Genomic DNA, 23,768 nt, shown 5'->3' with positions numbered 1-23,768 from the left:
TGTATCCCAGTTCATCTTGTCTCACCTAGGGTTTCTATAGTTCAGGTTCCCAAAAAGCCATGGGGGGGAGGGAACCAAGGGCTGTGTGTACTAGGAGGGGGCATTTGCCAGGGTGCCGGAGGGGGTATTTGGGGGGTGCTGGAGGGGTGTGTGTGTACTGGGAGGGGGTATTTGGGGGGTGCTGGAGGGGTGTGTGTGTACTGGGAGGGGCTAGTTAGGGGGGTGCCAGAAGGGGTATTTGGGGCATGCTGGAGGGGTGTGTGTGTGTTCTTGGAGGGAGTATTTGGGAAGTGTCAGAGGGGTTATTTGGGGGGTGCTGGAAGGGTGTGTGTGTACTAGAAGGGGCTATTTGGGAGGGTTGGAGGGGGTACCTGGGGAATGCTGGAGGGGGTATTGGGGGGGGATGGAGGGGTGTGTGTACTGGGAGGGAGTATTTGGGGGGGTGTGGGAGGGGGTACCTGGGGGATGCTGAAGGGGTACCTGGGGCCTCACTCTCAAGGTTGGGGGCAGTGTCATTCCCTGTCACGGTGGCAGGGCGGCTGGCACAGGCCTGGGACACAGCACCAGCTCATCAGTCACTGCCTCCCTTCGGGCCTTTCCCCCTCCCCAGGGCTGGGCTGGGCCTGGGTGGGATCTGGCAGCTGCGGCTGCAGGGGAGGGACCAATTGGGGTATGGAGATGGCCAGCGGCAGCTCCAGGCACCAGCGCTCCAAGCACGTGCCTGGGTCAGCAAGCCATGGGTGTGCCCTGCCAGTCCCTGCGAGGGCGGCAGTCAGGCTGCCTTCGGCGGCTTGCCTGCGGGAGGTTCGCCAGTCCTGCGGATTTGGCAGCAATTCAGTGGCGGGTACATCGAAGCTGCGGGACCAGCAGAGGTCCCGCAGGGAAGCCGCTGAATCCATGGGACCGTGGACCTCCCACAGGCAAGCCACCGAAGGCAGCCTGTCTGCCATGCTTGGGGCGGCGAAAAAGCTAGAGCCGCCTCTGGAACGTCTCTTTCTGAGCTGCAATGTCTGCTTGCAAAAACCACAGACATTGTCTTTTACCTGAAAAATCCACCCAGCCAGAGGACGGAGGATCCAAAAAGAGGTGGTGTCTGGGAACCCCTGGACGCAGGGTAACCCTAGTCTCAGCTCACCTTCCCTGAGCCCAGCCCAGATGGACAGAGCAGCCTGAAAGGCGTCCTTCCGCAAGGGAGGCCACCAGGCCTTGCTCTGGTTCTAGGAACTTTGTTTTTCACTGTGAGGTCTGAAAGTCATCAGGGCTCCATGACGCCCACACTCAGCCCCTTGGGGGACACCCAGTTGCCAGCACCCAAAGGCAGGAGAGCTCCTGCTCGGTTCCCTTCCTATCAGGTGACTTTCTGCTCCCCTCCCCCCCACATCCCATCTCCCTCTCTCAGCAGCTCACCAGCCCCTGAAAGCCACAGCAGTGCGTTGGCACCATGCAATGACCTGCCCACCAGCCTGCCTTGGCTAGGAAGAAAAGACCCAACCAAATAACCTTTCTGACTGGAGTGGGAAGCAAGGTCCAAGCACCAGGCTCTGTGGTCCACCCATGGCTGACCAGCAGGCCCGTGTTCAACAGACATCAACAAAAGCCGAATCCCCCCCACCCTGTCTTTGCTATCATAGAATCATATAGAACGCTAGGGTTAGAAGGAACCGCAAGGGTCATCCAGTCTAACCCCCTGCCACAGTGCAGCATTTGTTGGGTTTAAGCTATTGCAGACACAAAAAACCTCCAGCAAAGAAGCTTCCACAACCTCCCTTTCCTACCTCTCCTCCAACTTGTATCAGTCTGTCTGTTAGAAACAGGGGAAGTGCATACCCTTCTCACATCTGGACAGAGTAAAGTTAGCCCCTCCATTCATCGAGGAAAGATTATTCTGGAAATAAGACGCTCTGATATTTTACTCCCAAAAGGAGAGAGACTTTTTGATTGTTTTGCATCATCACTCAATTTCAGCTTCAATATGAAATGCTTGTTTAAATTTCTTGTTCTTTCTTGTATTTGATCAAATAAACATTCAGCTTTAGAATGAACACTTTGGGGTGTTTGGCAAGGAACCGAGTAAAACCAAAGTCTCCGTAGAACTCTTCCCCCGAACCTGAATATCACTATTTTCATGTTGGACAGTGAAAAAGTTCATAAACACCTCTAACTCTTCTGGCCCTTGAGAATAATCCAACATGCCCTACCGTGGGGTCAGGAGAGAGACACTCAGGATCTAAAGCCGAAGGGATGGAGAGGCTAGGAGAGATGACAAGGGAGACACTCACCATTTGCAAATACCCTGTGCCAGACTGCAGGGCGGGAGCAGGACCAGACCAGGAACAGCAGAGAGATGGCGGGAGGGAGACAGGTGGAAGGGAGATGTTAACTCCAAACCACAGCATTCAGTGATGCACCCAGATGCCTGCAGGTCACCCCCCTCACCCGCCCAGGCCAGAGCCAGCCACCCACCCTGCCTGCAGATCACTCCCCTCGCCCACTCAGGCCAGAGCCAGCCAGCCACCCAGCTGCCTGAGGGACACCCCCCTCAACCACCCGGGCCAGAGCCAGCCAGCCACCCAGCTGCCTATGGGTCACGCTCCCACCACCACCAGGGCCAGAGCCATCTAACACACCTGCCTACAAAACACCTCATGCACCCACCCACCCACCCGGCTCCCTGCTGGTCACCACCCCCCTCCTCCCACCGGGGCCAGAGGTCCCCCTGGACCTAGCTCCCTGTGGGTCACCTGTGACGGAGTCTTCACCTCACACAAGCCAGAAAAGACCAATTTACCTCACATGCTGTGCCTCCCTGGAGGGGCACCAGGGCCTGGTAAAGCCTAGCTGGAGATGAAGCCCAGCTGAGGAGGAGCTGGGACAGGATTATTAAGCTGATGTGGGAGCAAGAGGCAGCTGCAGAAAGGGAGTTGGTCAGGGACTAGGGGGAAGTCCAGGGGAGAGTTAGCCCTGGCCTCATGCCTTGGACTAGAGCAGTGTTTCTCCACCGGGGAGCCTGAGAGTCTCAGGACAGGTTGGGGGGGGGGTGTCACAAGCAGGGCTGGCATTAGAGGCTAGGAAGCAGGGCAATTGCCTGGGGCCCCATGCCACAGGGGCCCCCGCAAAGCTAATTTACATGTTTCAGCCCCATGCCCCACAAGGCTGAAGCACGAAGCCTCATGCTTAAGGTGGTGGGTTGCAATTTTTTCTAGTGGGGGGTCATGATTTTTTAAAATTCCACAGGGGGTCGCCAGCACAAAAAGATGAGAAACACTGGACTAGAGAATCTGGCAAGAGGCCACAGGGAGCAAGGGAAGCTGCAATGGCAAACCCCGAGATAGACCAGGAGATAGAGAGGTGTGATAGGAAGGAGCTCAGGGAAACAGCAACAAGGACTGAGACTGAACAGGCCTGGATTGCTAGTCAGAGAGTCCCAGGGCTGGAACCTGGAGCTGTGGGTGGGCCCAGGTTCCCCTACCAACCAGTGGGATACAATTGAGGTCTATAAAATCAAAATGAACAAAGAAGTGTTATTTACCCTTCACATAACACAAGAACATGGGGTCACCCAGTGAAATGAATAGGCAGCTGGTTTAAAACAAACAAAAAAGTATTTCTTCACACACCACACAGTCAAGCTGTGGAACTCATTGCTAGGGGATGTTGTGAAGGCCAAAAGTATAACTGGGTTCAAAAGAGAATTAGATAAGCTCTTGGAGGATGGGTCCATCAATGGCTATTAGCCAAGATGGGCATGGATACAACCCCATGCTATGGGGTTCCTAAACCTCTGACTGCCAGAAGTTGGGACTGTACCACAGGGAATGGATCACTTGATAAATTGTTCTGTTCACTCCCTCTGAAGCATCTGGCACTAGCCACTGTCAAAAGAGAAGATACTGGGCTATATGGACCATTTGTCTGACTCACTATGGCTATTCTTATGTTCTTGCCCAATGTACGCAGATAGATCATCCCCTCCACCTCAAAAAAAGCAGGAAGAGGAGAGACAGCATATTGTGAACCAGAATTAGGAATTAGTATATATAAAAGAATATCTGATTTTATAGCTGCCATGACAGAGGGACTAGTAGCAATAAGGCTAGCGTTAATTTGTACATCCAGCAGCAACAGTCATTTTTTCTGAAGAAGTATCAAGCCTTAGGGAATAAGAAGGGTGCCTCCGTATGTAGAAGTGATTCAATCAATGAAATGACATGCACCATATAGCATTAGGTGGGATCCCCGTGCATGTCGAGGTAATGGGATGAAATGGCAGACAAAAGAGCTACAAATGTGGTAAAAAATGGAAGGGTTGCCACAGAAATACCCTTGAATAAACAGGAATTTGAAAATTTAGGACAGGAAAATATAAAAGAGAAATGGCCAAAAATTTGGATCAATGGGGAAAAAAGGCTTTTGTGCCCTAGAGTGGAGGATAACAACACGCCTCAGGGTCTGAGCAGGACAAATGAAGTAATTTTGTTTAGGGCACTAACTGGCCATTCTGGTTTAAACAAAAATCTTTTTCGAATACATGAAACACAAAGATGGACTATGGGAGCACGGGAAGGGAGAGGAAACAGCTGATCACCTGTTATGGTACACCAGGGCTTTGAGAAAGAAAAGGAAAAGCCTTCTGAAAAATGTCAGTGGCTTATGGAAAGAAGTTACATGAGGTTATTAAGTACAAATATCAGGAAGTGTGGGGGTAGCTTTAGAAAGGGGCAGAATGAGAGAATACAAACATCTAGGTATTTAGTAACTGGAGTTGGTAGCAGCTAGGGACCACCCAGCTAAGTCTGTTTTGCTGGCTGGGAAGGGGGGGGCAGAGAAAGAAGGAGGCTGCAGAGAAGGGGCCTACAGGCACTCGCTAGGGAGAACAGGAGCTGGTCAGGTCCAGGGAGAGTAAGCCCTGGGGCCCTGCCCTGGACTAGGAAGTCTGGCAAGAGGCCAGAGCGGTGAAGTAGCCACGGGGGCAGACGTGCACCAGAGCCACCCACTCAACCCCCTGAGTTCACCTCTCTTAGCTGGGAGAAGCCTCTCCACACTGACCATTCACTCTGGCAGCAGAGGTTGGGAAGGGGCCCTCTTCCCAGTACCTGAGCCAATCTTTATGAGGCCATTGTGCTGGATGAAGACGGTGTCACTTGTCAGGTTGCCATGGATGATGGGTGGATCGCAGGAATGCAGGAAGCTGTGGGAAGATCAGAGCCCCCCCGAAGCGTTACCAGCCTGCTGGGCACCAAGTGGCAAGGCAGACAACACACAGGGAGAGAGGAGGCTCACCTGAGAGCGGAGAGGATCTGTGTGCACCAGCGCTTCCAGGCCTAGAGGAGAGATCAGAGCATCCTGTCAGATAGGGAAGCCCCATCACAGCCTGTCTAGTCCCCAGAGAGCAGAGCAGGATCATTCCCTACAATCTGCTCCGCAGGGCTTTGTGTGAACATCCCCTGTGCCAGGCCCCCGGGCCCCTCCTCCCCCAGGGAGGGATCACTCGCTAGCAGCAGGGTCCCAGACCTGGTCCCTTTGGAGAAGGCCTGTATCAAGCAGAAGGCCAGAGCACACAGATGGGCCATATTAGTCTCCCCTGCAGCTGCTATCTGAATAAATACGAGCTAGGCTAAGAATCTGGCAGTCCATGATTCTTACTCAGAGGAACTGGGGGCCTGGGAAAACTCAGAGAAAACAAGTGGCTTAAAACCCACGTGACTTGGTTCTTCTTTAGCCCCATCACCGGAGCATCACAGACCCCAGTGGATTTATCCTAACCGCTAGGGAGGTATTACCTCCATGTCACAGGTCAGGAACTGAGGCACAGAGGCAAGAGACTTGCCCATGCTCATAAAACAAGCCATTGTCACAGAGGGAAAGAGAACCCAGGGTGCCTGTGTTTCAAGCCAGTGCCATAACCACAAGCCCATTGTTCAGATTTGAAGGATTGGAGGAGACCTCTTCCCTCTCCTGAAGTATAAAGCTGTCCCCATGGGAACAGGTTTCAGAGTGGTAGCCATGTTAGTCTGTATCAGCAAAAACAACAGTGAGTCCTTGTGGCACCTTAGAAACTAACAAATGTATTTGGGCATAAGCTTTCGTGGGCTAAAACCCTCTTCATCAGACACATGAAGTGGAAAACACAGGAGCAGGTATAAATACATGAAAGGATGGGAGTTGCCTCACCGAGTGTAAAGTCAGTCTAACGAGACAATTCACTTAACAGCAGGATACCAAGAGAGGAAAAATAACTTTTGAAGTGGTAACAAGAGTGGCCCATTTCAGACAGTTGACAAGAAAATGTGAGTAACAGTAGGGGGAAATTAGTACTGGGGAAAATAGGTTTAGATTTTGTAATGATCCAACCACTCCCAGTCTTTATTCAGGCCTAATCTGATGGTGTCCAGTTTGCAAATTAATTCCAGTTCTGCAGTTTCACGTTGGAGTCTGTTTTTGAAGTTTTTTTGTTGAAGAATTGCCACTTTTAAGTCTGTTATTGAGTGTCCAGGGAGACTGAACCCTTCTCCTACTGTTTTTTGAATGTTTAAGTTATCTTTCTTCCCTTGGTATCCTGCTGTTAAGTGAATTGTCTCATTAGACTGACCTCACACTAGGTAAGGCAACTCCCATCCTTTCATGTATTTATACCTGCTCCTGTATTTTCCACTTCATGCATCTGATGAAGTGGGCTCTAGCCCACAAAAGCTTATGCCCAAATAAATTTGTTAGTCTCTAAGGTGCCACAAGGACTCCTTGTTGTTTCTCCATGGGAAGGCTCCTGATCGAGAGTCCCCTCCCTACAACATGACCCTGGGGTTGCTGAGTCTGCTCTAGGAGGTGCCAGAGTTAGCTGTGGGTTGTCAGAGTCCTGGCTTTTATGGTTAGACCTTGCTTAGGTTGGACAGTAATGCACCCAGCCTTGGGTCCAAAGACTTCACACTGATGAGAGCCACAGGCTGTGCTTAGGGACCCCTGGATGTTCCTATCCCCAGACGCCCCAAGGGAAGTTCTGCTCTTAGTCTCCAATTCTGATCAAGCTGCCACCCCCAGCACCAAGCAGAGGGTTTGTGCTACTCACAACTTACACCTATATGCCCATCTGTACCTGATGCCTGTTCCACAGAGAGGCTCTTCGCTTCAGGGGCCTGGTGCGCTAAGCTACCTGCCATGGCTGGGGCGCTAAGCTACCTACCCGTTACAGACCCTCCCAGACAGGGTGAGGAATCCTACCCGAGCGTTCATGGCCTTGTGGTTTTTCTTGGTTTTCTTCAGGAACTGTTTCAGGCTCCCCGAGGACACGTATTCTGTGATGAAGATCACCTGGGGAGGGAGAGGGAGGTGTCAGCTCAGCCATTGCCCCAGGGAGTCAGAACAGCCCTCTCTGCAGCCCAGCTGGGGTCTCCTGGGTCTGCGCCAATATTAGGCACCCAGGGCCCTCTATCTGACACAGGGCTTAAAAGCTGCACCCCTTGGTGCAGCACTGCCCAGGGAAGAGAGCAAGAACCAGAACTGGATTTCTGTGCACCTCTGGGAAGGGGGAGGAGGAGAGACACCTGAGTCAGGATCCCCTTTTGGTGGACACTGGCATCCCCGCTCTGGGGCACCTCCCCTTTGCTTGTGTCCTGGCACCCCCTTACCCGGGCCTTGGAGTCCTTCACATCCAGCCAATATTTATGTAACTTCACAATATTGGGGTGATCCACAACCACCAGCTGCTCAAACATGGTCTTGATCTTCTCCTGTGGGCAGAGGGCAAGGTGAGCAAGGGGGGGCATCAGCTGGCATGTCGGGGATGGGTAAGAGGCCATGATGGGGAGTGAGCTACAGGGGAGCAGTCTGGGGGTGCAGGGAACATCAGGACCTATCAGAGGGTGCATGGGGTACTGTGGGGCCGTCTGCAAGGGATAAGGGGAAGAGCGACAGGAGACTGTCTCTGAGCGTGCAGGAGACATGGGGGAGTGATCTCTGATGTTACGGGCGGCAGGGCAGTCTTTAAGGGGAGGAGATGAGCAACATTTCAAGGAGAAGGTACAGGCAGCAGGAACCTGAGCTGTAGGCCAGCAGGGAGCTGCAGGTCTGGGGTTTCAGGGAACTGGGTAGTGGAGGAGGGAGCTTTTCCAGCCAGCTGTGTCCCCACAGGGCATGGGAGCAGGAAGGAGCCACTCACCTCGTGGGCCTTGAAGGCCTTCTTGTCTGTGAAGTGCAGCTCATTCCACACCACCTCTACGCCCTCCTCCGTGTCCATGGCCAGGAAGGTGCTCTGGATTCCAGGCATGTTCCCCTGGTTCACCTGCAAGGCACACACACGGATAGCAACAGGCGCTGGCTCGGGTTGAGTCCAGCCAGGCCTGCAGGCCCACAGCGTCTGGCCAGCTGGCAGGGAGAGCGGCTGAGAGGGGATGGGGGAGCTCACAGGTCACGTTCAGGCCAGGGGAAGGATGCAGCCGGCCAAGCCTGGCAGTACAGGAATCTTGTGCATTCCCAGCCAGCTTCCGGCTCCTTTTCCCGCACATGGCAGCAGTGGTGGTGCAGCTGCTCTGGCTCCCAGATGTCAAATGGATTTGTTCTTCTACCTCCAGTGGCTGAACACAGTGTCCCTGTTGCTAGGGCCTCTCTGGCCACAAGCCGGGGGGGGTGGCTACTGCCAGAGCCCAGGGGCTACAGCCACAGCCTGGGGGCTACAGCCACAGCCCGGGGGGCTGTCAGAGCCCAGGGGCTACAGCCACAGCCCAGGCGCTACAGCCACAGCCTGGGGGTTACAGCCACAGCCTGGGGGGCTGCCAGAGCCCAGGGGTTACAGCCACAGCCTGGGGGCTACAGCCACAGCCCGGGGGGCTGCCAGAGCCCAGGGGCTACAGCCACAGCCCAGGGGCTACAGCCACAGACTGGGGGCTACAGCCACTGCCCGGGGGGCTGCCAGAGCCCAGGGACCACAGCCCAGGGGGCTGCCAGAGCCCCAGGGGCTACAGCCACAGCCCGGGGGCTACAGCCACAGCCCAGGGGGCTGCCAGAGCCCAGGGGCTACAGCCACAGCCTGGGGGCTACAGCCACAGCCCGGGGGGCTGCCAGAGCCCAGGGGCTACAGCCACAGCCCAGGTGCAACCTCTGGCCCACCTGTCCCCTGCAGAGGGAGATGCAGGCACAGAAGAAGGAATGACACAGCAGTCCCAGGAACTCATTAGGAAGGGACGATGGAGCTGGGCAGGCAGCCCATGGCCCAGCTCCTGCTACAGGCAGACAAAGGGACACTGTTATCCCCTGGGGTCTCACAGGCTTCACGTGTTCTACACAAAGACCAGTACAGAAACCCAGGAATGCTGCCAGTCAGCCTGATCCCAAGGTCAGCTTCCTCCTCAGCCCACAGGCAGCAGGCAAGGGGCACGGGAGAGCACTGCATAGCGGCTCCAAAAGCTGTCAGGGGAAGGACAGAGCGTGCATGGACAGGCAGTGCCCTCTGGGCCTGAGCTGACTTTATCTAATCTCACTTTCTCCAACAGCAGCTAGAGCTCACTTGGAAGCTCAGCCCCTGCTCCCCGCTGGGCACTCTGGGTGATCACAGAGGGTGAGCTCCCTGGGGAGTCACAGGGGTTCGGGTGGGAGCAATAGGGGGAATGGGCAGGATGCTCTGTCTAGGGGTGCGCCACAATGCCAGCACCTCCTCTGACTCACTCGAGGGGCCATGTTCATTCATACATTTGAACCTGGGAGGAATAAACACAGAGCAAGTGACTCCAAGACAATGGGGACCATGCCTGGAAGTAACGAAGGGAGGTGGTGAGGAGCTGTTCAACAGGAGCCACCCAGACTCATACCATGCAGCTTCCATCTGCGGGGGAAGGAATCTCCCAGTATTCCCGACCCCTCCACACCTCTTCCTGGCCAGTGCAGCTTGAGCAGCTTTGGGGATCCTAACAGAGGCTGTTCGCAACTTGGGCTCAGAAAGCAAATATGGGTCTGGCTCTGCCTGCATCCTAGCAGGCAGCTCTCCCTCAGCGACGGGGCCTGTCACACTAGGGCTGGCTCTGCTCTCATCCCAGTGTAGGCAGGGTCTGAAGGAGTTCTCCCCTGACAGCTAGCTGGGAAGGGGAGAGACTTCAGGAGCAAACTGTATTTACATGAACACACCTACCCTGGTTTGATATCCAGCAGAGAGAGCGGTGTTGCTCAAAGTGATCAACTTTGGCTGGTGTTGGGTTACAAATCGCTTTAGTGCTGATGCAGGGGTAGTGAAATGCTGACATCAATGTGGTTGCCTTTGCTGTCTGAATAAAGGGGAGCAAAACTGTGCTTAACCTGTCCCAAATGAGGGGTCACCTGCACCTGAAATGACCTCGTTAAGCCAGGGGCTCAAATGCCAGACCCCTGGGAAAGTAAAAGGAGCAGGGCAGGTGTCCCAGCTAGGAGGTGTGGCCTCTCCCTAAGGCCTGGTCTACACTACACATTTAAACCTAATTTAGCAGTGTTAAACTGAATTAACCCTGCATCCGTCCACACAACAAAGCCCTTTATATCAATATAAAGGGTTCTTTAAACGGATTTCTGTACTCCTCCCCGACGAGGGGAGTAGCGCTGAAGTCGGTATTGCCATGTCGGATTAGAGTTAGTATGGCAGCAATTCGACGGTATTGGCCTCCGGGCGGTATCCCACAGTACACCATTGTGACCGCTCTGGAAAGCAATCTGAACTCAGATGCATTGGCCAGGTAGACAGGAAAAGCCCCGCAAACTTTTGAATTTCATTTCCTGTTTGCCCAGCATGGAGCTCTGAACAGCACAGGTGGCGATGCAGTCCCAAATCCAAAAAGAGCTCCAACATGGACCGTACGGGAGATACTGGATCTGACTGCTGTATGGGGAAACAAATCTGTTCTATCAGAGCTCCGTTCCAGAAGATGAAATGACAAAGCATTTGAAAAAATCTCCAGGCTACGATAGACAGAGTCCATAGCAGGGACACATCACAGTGCTGCGTGACAAGCATAATGGAAAGCCAAAGAAACAAATGGAGGCTCATGGAGGGAGGGAGGGGGACTGAGGACTCCAGCTATCACGCAGTCCCCGCAGTCTCCAAAAAGCATTTGCATTCTTGGCTGAGCTCCCAATGCCTGAAGGGTCAAAAACATTTTCTTGGGTGTTTCAGGGTGTATGTCATCTATTTACACCCTTCCCCCCCAAAAAAAGAAAAGGGAAAAAAAATCATTTCTCGCCTTTTTTCAATGTCTTCCTATGTCTACTGCATGCTGCTGGTAGATAGGGTGCTGCAGCGCTGAACACCAGCATCCCCTTCCCGGTGGCAGATGGTGCAAAATGACGGGTATCCATGGTCATCATCAGCCCAGGAGCGCTCCTGGCTGGCCTCGGTAAAAATGGGAATGACTCCCGGTCATCCCGGTAGACGGTACAGGCGGCTTGGTAACTGTCCTCATCATAGCAGCTGGAGGCTAAGCTCCATCAGCCCCCCTCCCTCTTCATGTCTGAAGAAGATTCTGTACTCCCTGGACTATCATAGCAGCTGGAGGCTGCGCTCATCTCCCCCCCACCCTTTAATGTCCTGCCTGGACTATCATAGCAGCTGGAGGCTGCCTCCCCCTCATTTTATCTCACTAAAAACTCAGTGTTTCTTATTCCTGCATTCTTTATTACTTCATCACACAAATGGGGGGACATTGCCATGGTAGCCCAGAAGGGTTGGGGGAGGAGGGAAGCAATGGGTGAGGTTGTTGCATGGGCACCGTTTAGAATGGCATACAGCTCATCATTTCTGTGGGATCTCTGGGGCTCTGACCCGGAGTGGCTGTGCTCTCTGGCTCTCTAGTAGACTTGCCCCATATTCCAAACAGGACTGACTCTATTTTTAGACAAAACATAAAGAAGAAAATGACGTGGGGAATCCTTCCCATTTTTGTCCATGCGCCCCCAGCCGACCTCAGCGAGGCCAGCCAGGAGCACCCATGACAGCAGCAGACGGTCCAAAAGGATTGATAACCGTCATCGCCAATTTCCAAATGCAAACGGTGCAAAATTACTGATAACCATCATCTCATCGCCAGTTTACAATGGCAGACGGTGCAATAGGGATGGTAAACGTCTCCGCTACCTTGCAAAGGCAAATGAATGCTGCTGTGTAGCACTGCAGTACCGCATCTGTCAGCAGCATCCAGTACACATACGGTGACAGTGACAAAAGGCAAAACAGGCTCCATGGTTGCCATGCTATGGCGTCTGCCAGGGCAATCCAGGGAAAAAGCGCGCAAAATGATTGTCTGCCGTTGCTTTCACGGAGGAAGGACTGAGTGACGACATTTACCCAGAATTGCCCACGACATTGTTTTTGCCCCATCATGTATTGGGATCTCAACCCAGAATTCCAATGGAGAGGGGAGACTGCGGGAACTATGGGATAGCTACGGGATAGCTACCCACAGTACACAGCTCCGGAAATCAAAGCTCGCTTCAGTACATGGACACACACCACCGAATTAATGTGCTTAGTGTGGCCGCGTGCACTCAACTTTATACAATCTGTTTTACAAAACCGGTTTATGTAAAATCAGAATAATCCCGTAGTGTAGACATATCCCTAAGAGTCCCCAGTCTAATTCCTCTGCACTGTTCAAAGACAGAGCTAAATAGGCTTCATTAGGAGCCTTTTGTTATGTTAAGTATTTAATAAGACCTGAAATCCCTTGTGGGTGGGGCAGTATTTCTACCCAGCCTGCTGAGGACTGAAAATCATGAAGAGACTGATCTAAAGAGGTGGCAGCAGAAGGTGACTGATGGGGGGCTGGCAAGAGCAGCCGGCAAAAGTGGTGAGCAGCAGCCGGAAGGGTGGCCAGGTGCAAGGAGCAGTGGCTGGCAGGGCGGCCAGGCAGTGAGGAACAGTGCCTGGTGAGGCACCCACAGGTGGCAAGGAACAGCAGCTGGCGGGTTGCCAGGCAGTGAGGAACAGCAGCTGGAGGGGCACCCAGGCAGTGAGGAACAGAGCAAGTGCTCAGATGGTGAAACAAGCCAGATGCCTTCTTCTGGGTGGGAGGGGAACTCACACAGATGCACCTCTGAACCCAGGGTCCTCACTGACCAAGGACAGCCATTGTGAGTGGGATGTGGTGAGGGAGCAGAGGGGGGCATGGTAAAGGAACTTTTGGTTGTAGAACTCGAGAACGTGAGGCAGAAGAAGACTCTGCCTCATGCACTCTGCGGTGGGTGTCCTGCTCACAGTTTGTTTATGAGTTCTGCTTGTGGCATTTTCCCTAATTAATGTCAGGTGACTTCTCTCCTTTCATTAATGTTTCTTTTGTACACTCAGACTTTGTGCTTGCAAGTGGGGAAGTTGTATTGTTGAAAAGGAACCCCGAGCTATTAAACCTGGTTCTGGTCGCTGCCAGCTCCACCTGACAGAAGGGTTACACCAGCCTTCTGGCCTCCCTCAGTGACAGGGCCGTAGCAACAAAGAACGTGGCCCCCTCCGAACATATGTCCAGGGCCCCTTACAATGCAGAAACTGGAATGCGGTATTTATTGTATACAATATACAGGGTTCATATTATGTATACACAGGCCTACAGTGTACATGTATTACGTATTTACCCAAAGCGCTTCTTTCGAGCCTTGTTCTCCGCAAATTGGTTAATCAATGCGTCATAGTCCAGAGATCTGGCAATCTTGTTTTCGATTGAGATAACTGCAAGCGCAGAAAGCCTGTCATCTGTCATGGTTGAGTGCAGGATATTCTTGATCAGTTTCATTCTGCTGAAGCTCCTTTCAGCACCAGCGACAGTAACTGGTGTGGTCAGAAGAATTCTGATGCAAATGCAAAGATTCGGATATATCTCCTGAAGGCTGTTCTTGTATATGTACGTTAAAAAATTGTTTGCCGTGACAAGTCCTCTCTCTTTCTCAATGACATAAATAAAACAATTCAATTCCATTATGAGTTCGTTGGCATCAATGTCTCCCATTTTTCTTTCAAAATTTTTGCTGTGATTCTCCAGTTCATTTTCTCTGTGACACTGCTTCAGGCTGTTAGTGTTGTACAGAAATCCAAACAACTTATACCACTCCACGAGTTGGTCAAATCGCGACGAAACAGAAGATATGGCCTGATCAGTGAGAACAAGAAAGAACTGCGATTTGTATTTTTCTTCGGCAGAAAGACGACTCGAATCATCAGCACATTCGTAATCAAACATTCTCTTCTTACGTCGCACCCTGGTTTCTGGAAACACCTGCTCAATACTCATATGCTCTGCTATTTCAGGTGCATTTGTGACCACAGAGTTATATCCTGTATTTCGATAGTCTTCCAAAAACTTCATTGTAGCACCAACTTCTGCCTGCAGTACGTCAATTGACACATCTGGTGACTGAATTAATTTGCTGGTTTTATTGACGTGAAATAGTATATCGTACCACGTGTACACAGTCAGAACAAAAGGCCACGTAGTAACATGGTCTAAAAGTGCACCGGCTTCTTTTGCTGTATTGCCATCTTTCTTTTCGAGCGCATATTCTCGCAAAGATGACAAAGCATTGCACAATTCTTCAAGGTGATAACGCAATGGCTTCACAGCATCAATTCTCAACTCCCAACAAGTGTCCGATAACCCTTTAACAGATATTGGCATATGTTCTTGAAGTATATCCCAACGTGAAGGTGAAGAAGAAAAGATAACGTATATTCTGTTAATCAGACCTAAAAAGTCAACGGCATATTTCGATGACTTTGCCACATCTGAGATCACAAGATTCCAAGTGTGAGCTCCACATGGTACATACAAGGCACGGTCATTTATTTCTAGCATGCGGGCTTGAACTCCTTTATTCTTTCCTCTCATATTTGCGCCGTTATCATAAGCTTGGCCTCTCATGTCAGCAATGTCTATTCCTAAGTTGTTTGCCTTTTCAAGAAACGCTTCCAATAAGCCCTCGCCAGTTGTATCATGAACATTAAGAAAACCAACAAATGCTTCACGAATATTGACACCATCTTCACCGTTGCATTCAACAAAGCGTAACACCACAGACATCTGTTCTTCATGTGACACGTCGGGAGTACAGTCCAAAATAACTGAATAATATTTTGCTTTTGTAAGCTGCGCTATGTTGGCCTCTTTAATGTTACTGGCAACAAGTTGAATCAGCTCGTTTTGGATCTGTGGACTGAGGTACTGAACATGTGTCTCTGCCTTCTTAATCCTCTGTAAAAGTTCGCTGAGGACAGTATCATACTTTGCAAGCAATTCAAACAGTCCCAAAAAGTTGCCATTCGAAGGATCGCCGAGCTTTTCATTACTTCCTCGAAATGCCAAGTTTCTTTCGGACAAGAAAATAATGACATCAACCACGCGTTTGACAATATTTCTCCAGAAATCTCTTTCTTTCAGAAAAGCCTGCAATTCGAGTTGGTCAATAGATGTACGGTTTACTATGCCTGACTAAAGGTCAAACCATTTCACCATACAGTCTTGATGACCTTTGCCTGTTTCATGCTGCTGAAGTCTTTTTGACAGTGCTTTCCAAGCAGATGTTCCACGACGTAGCAGTATGTCGCCAGTGCCAAATAATTTACAACAAAAACAAAAAATGGCATCTTTCTGAACCGAGTACATTAACCATGAACGTCTTATTTTCTCGCCATTTGCCATGGTTCGATAGAAATGAGTACTTGTGAACCTCCGTCTTTCCTCGTTAAATGGAAATTAGTAACTTTCATTCTGCTGCGGTGGGCCACGTGCAACAATGTCACACACTTGCCTGTCCAATATTATAGACGGCCAATCTCCTGGATCATCAGTCAGTGGTTCAGATTCAGATACTTCTTTCCCGGCAGCAGCTGGAATATCTGTCACAGTTTGTTTGGTAGAACAACTGGCTTCACCTTCGACCTCACTTGAAGCACTTCTGGATACTTCTGGATACGATTCGTCGCTGCTAGCACTGTCCGTTTCATGTGCCTGTACCTGTACGTTGGATTGCAGCGCAAAATACGTTGACAACTTTGGAATTTTCTCAAGTTCCTTCTCGGCATCTTTTGCTGCCTTTCGTTTACTAGCTCCACTCTTATACATTCTCTTAGACATCACAAAGCACGCTTCTGCGTTGGAAACGATAAAAAACTAAACAACTAAATTAATAACATTTATCCGCCGACTGCCATTATGAACGCAAATACACATTCTTTGAATGAGTCCAACTAAAATTCGAAACTGACCGACAGGCAACTGATGTAGCCAATAGCATTATGATGTATCATAATGACTTCACGGTTTTGTCAGTAAAACCGACATGGATTGTGCAATAGCGTCAATAAATGTCACTTACCTAGTTATATCTTACATTTTTTTTTGCCACTTTTAGGGGCCCCCTTCCTTGCGGGGCCCCCTCCGGTCGGAGGGTACGGAGGGCACTCGCTACACCTCTGCTCAGTGATGGGGCCTGTCATAGCAGGGCTGGCTCTGCCCTCGTCCCAGTCAGCCACCTTCCCTCAGCAACGGGGCCTGTCATACCAGGGCTGGCTCTGCCCTCGTCCCAGCAAGCCACCATCCCTCAGCAATGCGGCCTGTCACTAAGGTTGCCAGGCATTCGGTTTTCAACTGCAGGGCCACCCAGACGGGGGGGCAAGTGGGGCAATAGGCCCCCACGAGAATGTAGTATTCTATAGTATTGCAACTTTTTTTTATGGAAGGGCCCCCCCAAAATTGCTTTGCCCCAGGCCCCCTGAATCCTCTGGGCGGCCTTGTTCAACCGCAACAGTCAGTCGAAAAATAGACCCTGGCGGCTCCAACTGGGCCATTAGAAGTCCAGTTGGCAGCGCAGCAGGGGCCTGGGCTAAAGGAGGCTCCCTGCCTGCCCTAACTCCATATAGCTCCTGGAAGCAGCTGGCAGCTCCTTGCAGGCCCTAGGCGCATGGACAGCCAGGAAGGCTCCGCGCGCTGCCCCCACCCTCAGTGCCGGCTCCGTAGCTCCCACTGGCCAGGAACCATGACCAGCGGGAGCTGTGGTGGTGGTGCCTGCGGGCACAAAAGCATGTGGAGCCTTCCTGGCTGCCCACGTGCCTAGGGGCTGCAAGGACCTCATGGCTGCTTCCTGGGAGCTGCGGTAAGTGTTGCCAGAACCCTGTACACCAAACCCCCTCCCACACCTCAACCCCAGCCCCCTCCTGCACCCCAAACCCTCATCCCCAGCCCAAAGCCTCCATCTCCAGCTGGAGTCCTCAACCTCCCCCCCACATACACATACTGCAACCCCTGCCCCAGCCTAGGGCCCCCTCCTGCACCTTGAGCCCTTCATTTTTGGCCCCACCTGGAGCCCGCATCCCCAGCCCAGAACCCATACCCCCTGTACCCTATCCCTCTGCCCCAGAGCCCATACCCCCTGTACCTTATCCCTCTCCCACACCCCAAACCCCTCATCCCTGGCCCCACCTCAGAGCTTGCACCTCCAGCCGGAGCCCTCACCCCCTTCCCGGACCCCAACACCCTGCGCCAGCCCAGTGAAAGTGAGTGAGGGTGGAGGAGAGTGAGCGATGGAGGGAGGGGAAATGGAGCGAGCGGGGTGGGGCCTCAGAGAAGGGGCAGGGCAGGGGCAGAGCCTCGTGAAGGGGGGCAGGGCAGGGGTGTTTGGTTTTGTGCAGTTAGAAAGTTGGCAACCCTATACCAGGGCTGGCTCTGCCCTCATCCCAGCCAGTCACCTTCCCTCAGCAACGGAGTGTCACTGTGGGGCTGTCTCTGCCCGTGTCCCAGCCAGTCATCTTCCCTCGGCGATGGGGTCTGACTGTCACTGTGGGGCTGGCTCTGCCCGCGTTCCAACCAGTCACCGTCCCTCAGCCATGGGGTCTGTCACTGTGGGGCTGGCTCTGCCCGCGTCCCAGCCAGTCACCTTCCCTCAGCGACGGGGTGTCACTGTGGGGCTGGCTCTGCCCGCGTCCCAGACAGTCATCTTCCCTTGGCGATGGGGTCTGACTGTCACTGTGGGGCTGGCTCTGCCCGCGTCCCAGTCAGTCGCCCTCCCTCAGCGATGGGGTCTGACTGTCACTGTGGGGCTGGCTCTGCCCGCGTCCCAGTCAGTCGCCCTCCCTCAGCGATGGGGTCTGACTGTCACTGTGGGGCTGGCTCTGCCCGCGTCCCAGTCAGTCGCCCTCCCTCAGCGATGGGGTCTGACTGTCACTGTGGGGCTGGCTCTGCCCGCGTTCCAACCAGTCACCTTCCCTCAGCCATGGGGTCTGTCATTGTGGGGCTGGCTCTGCCCTTGTCCCAGCCAGTCACCTTCCCTCAGCAACGACGTGTCACTGCAGGCTTGCTCTGTCCATGTCCCAGCCAGTCGCCCTCCCTCAGCGACGGTGTCTGACTGTCACTGCGGGGCTGGCTCTGCCCGCGTCCCAACCAGTCGCTTTCCCTAAGCCATGGGGCCTGTCACTGTGGGGCTTGCTCTGCCCGTGTCCCAGCCAGTCGCCTTCCCTTGGCAACGGAGCCTGTCACTATGGGCTTGTTCTGCCCGCGTCCCAGCCAGTCGCCCTCCCTCAGCGACGAGGTCTGACTGTCACTGTGGGGCTTGCTCTGCCTACATTCCAATCAGGGGCCTGCTCTCATCCTAGTCAGCTGCGCTCCCTTGGCGACAGGATCTGGGGCTCACTCTGTCCACGTCCCAGCCAGCCATCCTCCCTAAGCAACAGGGCCTGTCACTCTCGGGCTCACCTCAAGATCCAAGGGAACATTGGCAGAGCCAGGGATTTGTTATTGTCAGCAGCATGGAGCGTTTCCAGCTCCCACAGGCTTCAGCTTTAGTTCTGGGGATATGGTGACAGAGCTTGGCTGAGGGAGCTGGACCTGGGGCTCAGTAAAGCAACTCACATGATCTTAACTGGAAAATTAATTCTAAATGGCCTGGAGAAAAGCAATGCCATGGGACAGAGAACTGGATACAAGGCCGTAGACAAGAGGCCTGGGTACACAGCAATGTATTGGCTCTGTGGGAGGTGTCAAGGGGTGCCCACAGGGATGGGGACTAGAGCTACTCTTATATAGCAGCCTCATTAATACCATCATAGGTCATGTTTTCTAGACTTTTGGTCATTTTTGTTGCTTTCCTTTGGACTTTTCCAACTTGTCCCAAAGTGTGGTGCCCAGAATGGACACAGTACTGCAGCTGAGGTCTCACCAGTGCTGAGTAAAGCGGAAGCAGCCAGGGGAGCCACACAGAGTAAAGATAAAAACAAAATATTGAACAGCTGTCTTAATCCAGGAGCACTGCCCGTCCTGTGCCCTGCCTCCAGAAAAACTCCGTCTGTGATCATGGGGCGGAGGGGGAGGAATCAGTCTATAATTTAAATAGTGCATCATAGTGCAGAGAAAAGGTTACAATGGTCACCTTTTTTATCTCATTTCCCAACATTTCAGTGCCTCACTTTGCAACTTAATTGTTCTGCTAATATATGTTTATCTGGAATTAGAGATGCAGCCAGATTAACAGGCTTCACATTCCAGAGCGGGAGGTGGGGGCAGAGTCCCTGTGTTGACAGTTCTGGAAAGACCCTGGCTGGGAACTCGCATTCACTTGTGAGCCTCTAGAGCTGAGCAGCTCCTTCCCCTAGTCAAGAAGGGGTTTAAGAGCTTCTGTGGGTTCAGCCAGCCCTGACCCACTGCAACTGCAAAGCTTGTCAATGCTGGAGAAAGGCAGATCCTCGGAAGAGGGATCTCAGCTCAGGCTGAGAGGCATTCAGGAGCAAACAGCTAGTGTGGAGCTCCCTGGGACCAGGAGCTGCCTGCTGGGGAAGCGGCTTGAGAACACCAGGCCACCGAGCTCTCTGATGAACCGGAGGGACAGGGTTTTCTGTATTTTTCTTTTTGGAACCCTGGGACTCAGGCTACGTCTACAGTCCCGCGGTAAGTCGACCTACACTACGCAACTCCAGCTATGTGAATAACGTAGCTGCAGTCAACGTACCTTAGGTACAGTACACCAGGAAAGGAGCTCGGCATAACATCAGCCCAGAAGCATTACAACCTGTGAAAAGGCAAGACCCGAAGGCACATGATTGTGGGAGAAAGAGTCCGTCAGTAATCTGGCTCCTGCAGGGACAGCCTCTGGAAGATGTTGGGGGAGATGACAGGAGTACAGGGTATTAACAGGCCCTGGAGAGACCTTGAACAGCTTGAGGGAAAGTGGGGAAGCGTGAACAAGGAGTGAGAAGGCAGGTCAGGAGTTTGGAAGAGTTTGACCCTGAACCCGTGTCCCCCCAGGCAGTGCAGGGAGGAGCAGAGCTAGGGAAGGGGGCCAAAGACACACTGTGTCCCCAGAGGAGGTGCTGAGCTGAGAGAGGGGCAGTGCTGGAAAGCCTCCAGGCAAGCCTGAGAGCATGGTAGCTCTGATAAACCAACACAGCAACTCCACTCCAGCCTTGGGCAAGATAAGAGGCAATTATCTGAATAGTCACATGAGCCTAGAAGCAGCCTGGTCCCTGAGATAACTCCCAGCTCCTGCCTTAGCCCATGGACTTGGTGCTCCTCCACGGCTGTCTCCTGCCTCCTGCTCTGGCAGTGCTGCCAGCACTTGCTCTGCAGTGGGCTCAGCTTCTATCAATGGCTCTGCAATAACCCCAGGACCTCGCTGCCTTTCTGTGAGGCTGCAGGGTCCAGGGATAGGGTAGCCACTGCCAAATCCTAGAAACAGCCTCCAGGAGAGGGACTCTGGAGGACCCAGCATGCCCTCCAGAGTGGCAGGGAGGAAAAGGGAGTTTCACAGACATACCACGCTGGAGCCCAAGGGGGAAAGCTAATCCATAAACCAGGAAGGGATGGAATTAATTCTTCCAGGTGCCTCTCTGAGCAGCCTGCTTGCTGTTGCTACGATATATTGGACCTTGACCTCAGACTGTTTAGGGTATGGAACAATGTAATTAAGGGCCTGTTTACACGGAGCCAGGAGACATTTCTGAGGCATCAGCCTAGGCATGCAGCATGGTAAAGTCCCATCAACACTACACATTACAAACCTGTAAATGAGCAAATGAGGCACCCATTTTCCAAAAAGTAAATCATACAGGAACTGTAAAAGCAGCAAAGAGTCCTGTGGCACCTTATAGACTAACAGACGTTTTGGAGCATGAGCTTTCATGGGTGAATACCCACTTCGTTGGATGCATGTAGTGGAAATTTCCAGGGGCAGGTATATATATGCAGGCAAGCTAGAGATAATGAGGTAGCTCAATCAGGGAGGATAAGGCCCTGTTCTAGCAGTTGAGGTGTGAAAACCAAGGGAGGAGAAACTGGTTCTGTAATTGGCAAGCCATTCACAGTCTTTGTTCAATCCTGAGCTGATGGTGTCAAATCTGCAGATGAACTGAAGCTCAGGAGTTTCTCTTTGAAGTCTGGTCCTGAAGTTTTTTTGCTGCAGGATGGCCACCTTAAGGTCTGCTATAGTGTGGCCAGGGAGGTTGAAGTGTTCTCCTACAGGTTTTTGTATATTGCCATTCCTAATATCTGATTTGTGTCCGTTTATTCTTTTCCATAGCGACTATCCAGTTTGGCCGATGTACATAGCAGAGGGGCATTGCTGGCATATGATGGCGTATATTACATTGGTGGATGTGCAGGTGAATGAACCGGTGATGGTGTGGCTGATCTGGTTAGGTCCTGTGATGGTATCACTGGTGTAGATATGTGGGCAGAGTTGGCATCGAGGTTTGTTGCATGACTTGGTTCCTGAGGAACTGCCACACTAGGTCATATGCTGGGGTAATTCTCTATCTGTGCCCACTCCAGCAACCAACAGTTCCAGCTGCTTCAAAGGAAGATGAAAGAAACTCTGAAATGGGCAATTATGGAATAATCCTTTTCTGAATCCTGCCAAACTCTTGGTCACAATTATACCTTGAGGCATAGAGTTCTACAAGCTAGCTAAGGACCATTTAAGAAGATTGAGCTTGGTAATTACCACACAGCAAGGCTATCTCCACACCCTAGCAAAACAATACAGCAAATCTGTAATGGCCTTTGAGAAAGCAGAAACAATAAGCAATATTAGCCAGGCTAACCTGTTCTGTGTGATCATATTACACAGTTAGCAGGCAAAGAGAACACATAAGAAGGAAAATATTTTGATTTCAGCGAAGTATTTGATCCTGCAGCTCATGAAAACATTCTCAGCAATAATTCAGATAAATAATAAAGGGCAATAAAAACCAGCATGGTATTGAGCTGAGGGGAGGTGTAATGGGGGAGCAGCAGGGCTCGGAGTTAGCTCTGTTGTGATTTCACATCTCCACTAATGATCAGGGAGAAGAGGGATAAACAGCCTGTTGATGACATTCATGCACAGGCAATACACAACTCGGGCTCCCAGGGCTCAGGCTTAGGGGCTGTTTAATTGCAGTGTAGAGGGCTTGGGCCTCCCACCTTACAGGCTCTTGTAGTAAGAGGAGGCCCTGCGATGTAAACCTTGGTATCAGAGGCCTGGTATGAGGCCTAAGCCTGAACTAAAGTAATGGTCAAGACTTTGCTAACAGAAAGCAAAGTGAAGCTGTGAGCCAGAGGCAGGCCCTGCTCACAGAAGCTGGCAAGGAAAGGGCTGATGCTGCAAGAAGATACGTACCTAAAAGGTACTGAACACTAGAGATCAGAACATTCACATACTTGCACATTCCACACAGATAACAAGGAACAGACTGACCCATCCCAATGACAGGGGCAAAAGGGTAATATGATGGCTAGAGTTGTTTTGAACGAACAAATCTGTACAAGGTGAGAGGCGGCACCTTACTACGTAGAGGGGTTGCACCTCAATACGTCAGGCGTGATGTGTAACTTGTTTGTACCTGTGTATAAGAATGCATCCCTGGGGCGGTGTCTTTGTCCGGCCTAGGGGGCAGTGGAAAGTGCCACCACTGACTGAGCCGAGTCCATTGACTGTGGGTACATATTTGTAGTATGCCATGAATTAGGCTAAGAAACCTACAGGGAACTACTACTGTATCCAAAACGGCAATAAACCTGGCCGACGTGCCTTCGTACCTTACTAGACTCTGTGGTCACTGGGGGTTCTCTTCGGGTCTGCTGTGTCAGCTATCTGCACAGAGCTAGGGCAGCACACAGAGGGAACACACACACGCAGCCGAGTGATACCAACAAGGAGAGAGCAGAGCACCACACCGGTAGCATCTGACACCACCACTGACAACAGCTCTCACAGCCTGGCCTCCAGCCCAAGTCCGAATATCTACACTGCAATGAAACAGCCCCTTGGCCGGAGTCAGTGGGTACAGGCCAGCCATGGGTGTCTAACTGCGGTGCAAACATACCCCCAGAGGCCTTCCCTCCTAGGGCAGGGAGGGGTGTGTGTCTGTCCAGCTCCAAGGAAACACACCCAGTGGTGAGCTGGAGCTGGCTGTTAAATTTAGAAGCCCTTTTAGAACCGGTTGTCCTGCACGGGCTTCTAAATTTAACAACCGGTAAGTGGAAGTGACCCAGGAGCATAGCTAGGGGGGGAGCGGCTGCTCCCCCAGAGCACATTATCCAAAAGTGGCGCCTTAGGCACCAACCCCATGGGTGCTCCAGCTCCCTGCCCTCCAGCACCAGCTAACCTCCACTCCACCTCCTCCCCTGAATGCTCTGCCCTGCTTCTCCCCCTCCTCTCTGCTTCCTGCAAATCAGCTATTCACGCGGGAAGCCTGGGATGGTGGAGAAGCAAGCGGTGGCTTCACGCTCAGGCCCAGGGAGGCGGAGACGGAGTGGAGGTGAGCTTGGGGGGCGCACAAGGAGGGCCACCGGGGCAGCAGAAGGTAACCCAGG

The 23,768-nt window shown here is 52.3% G+C and overlaps 1 protein-coding gene across 4 annotated transcripts in view; it reads right to left on the bottom strand.

Annotated features, from left to right (window-relative positions):
* Positions 1-23,768, bottom strand: part of NRBP2 (nuclear receptor binding protein 2) — a 76,846-nt gene that overhangs the window by 39,857 nt on the left and 13,221 nt on the right. For 3 of the 4 annotated variants that reach the window (XR_007772497.1, XM_050939396.1, XM_050939394.1), the window contains exons 2-7: positions 8,153-8,275; positions 7,623-7,724; positions 7,216-7,305; positions 5,281-5,321; positions 5,094-5,188; positions 2,280-2,303 (exon numbers count right to left, since the gene is read on the bottom strand). Coding sequence is in view for 3 of the 4 variants with exons in the window: in XM_050939396.1 (XP_050795353.1) it covers positions 2,280-2,303; positions 5,094-5,188; positions 5,281-5,321; positions 7,216-7,305; positions 7,623-7,724; positions 8,153-8,275 (475 nt within the window). In the remaining variant the exon portion in view is untranslated. The remainder of the gene's footprint in view (positions 1-2,279; positions 2,304-5,093; positions 5,189-5,280; positions 5,322-7,215; positions 7,306-7,622; positions 7,725-8,152; positions 8,276-23,768) is intronic. The other variant, XM_050939395.1, reaches the window with a different exon arrangement.

Source organism: Gopherus flavomarginatus, chromosome 2 (assembly GCF_025201925.1).
Source record: "Gopherus flavomarginatus isolate rGopFla2 chromosome 2, rGopFla2.mat.asm, whole genome shotgun sequence".
NCBI classification, from domain to species: domain Eukaryota; kingdom Metazoa; phylum Chordata; order Testudines; family Testudinidae; genus Gopherus; species Gopherus flavomarginatus.
The sequence above is the reverse complement of the archived record's forward strand: the minus strand, read 5'-3'. Positions and strand labels throughout refer to the sequence as shown.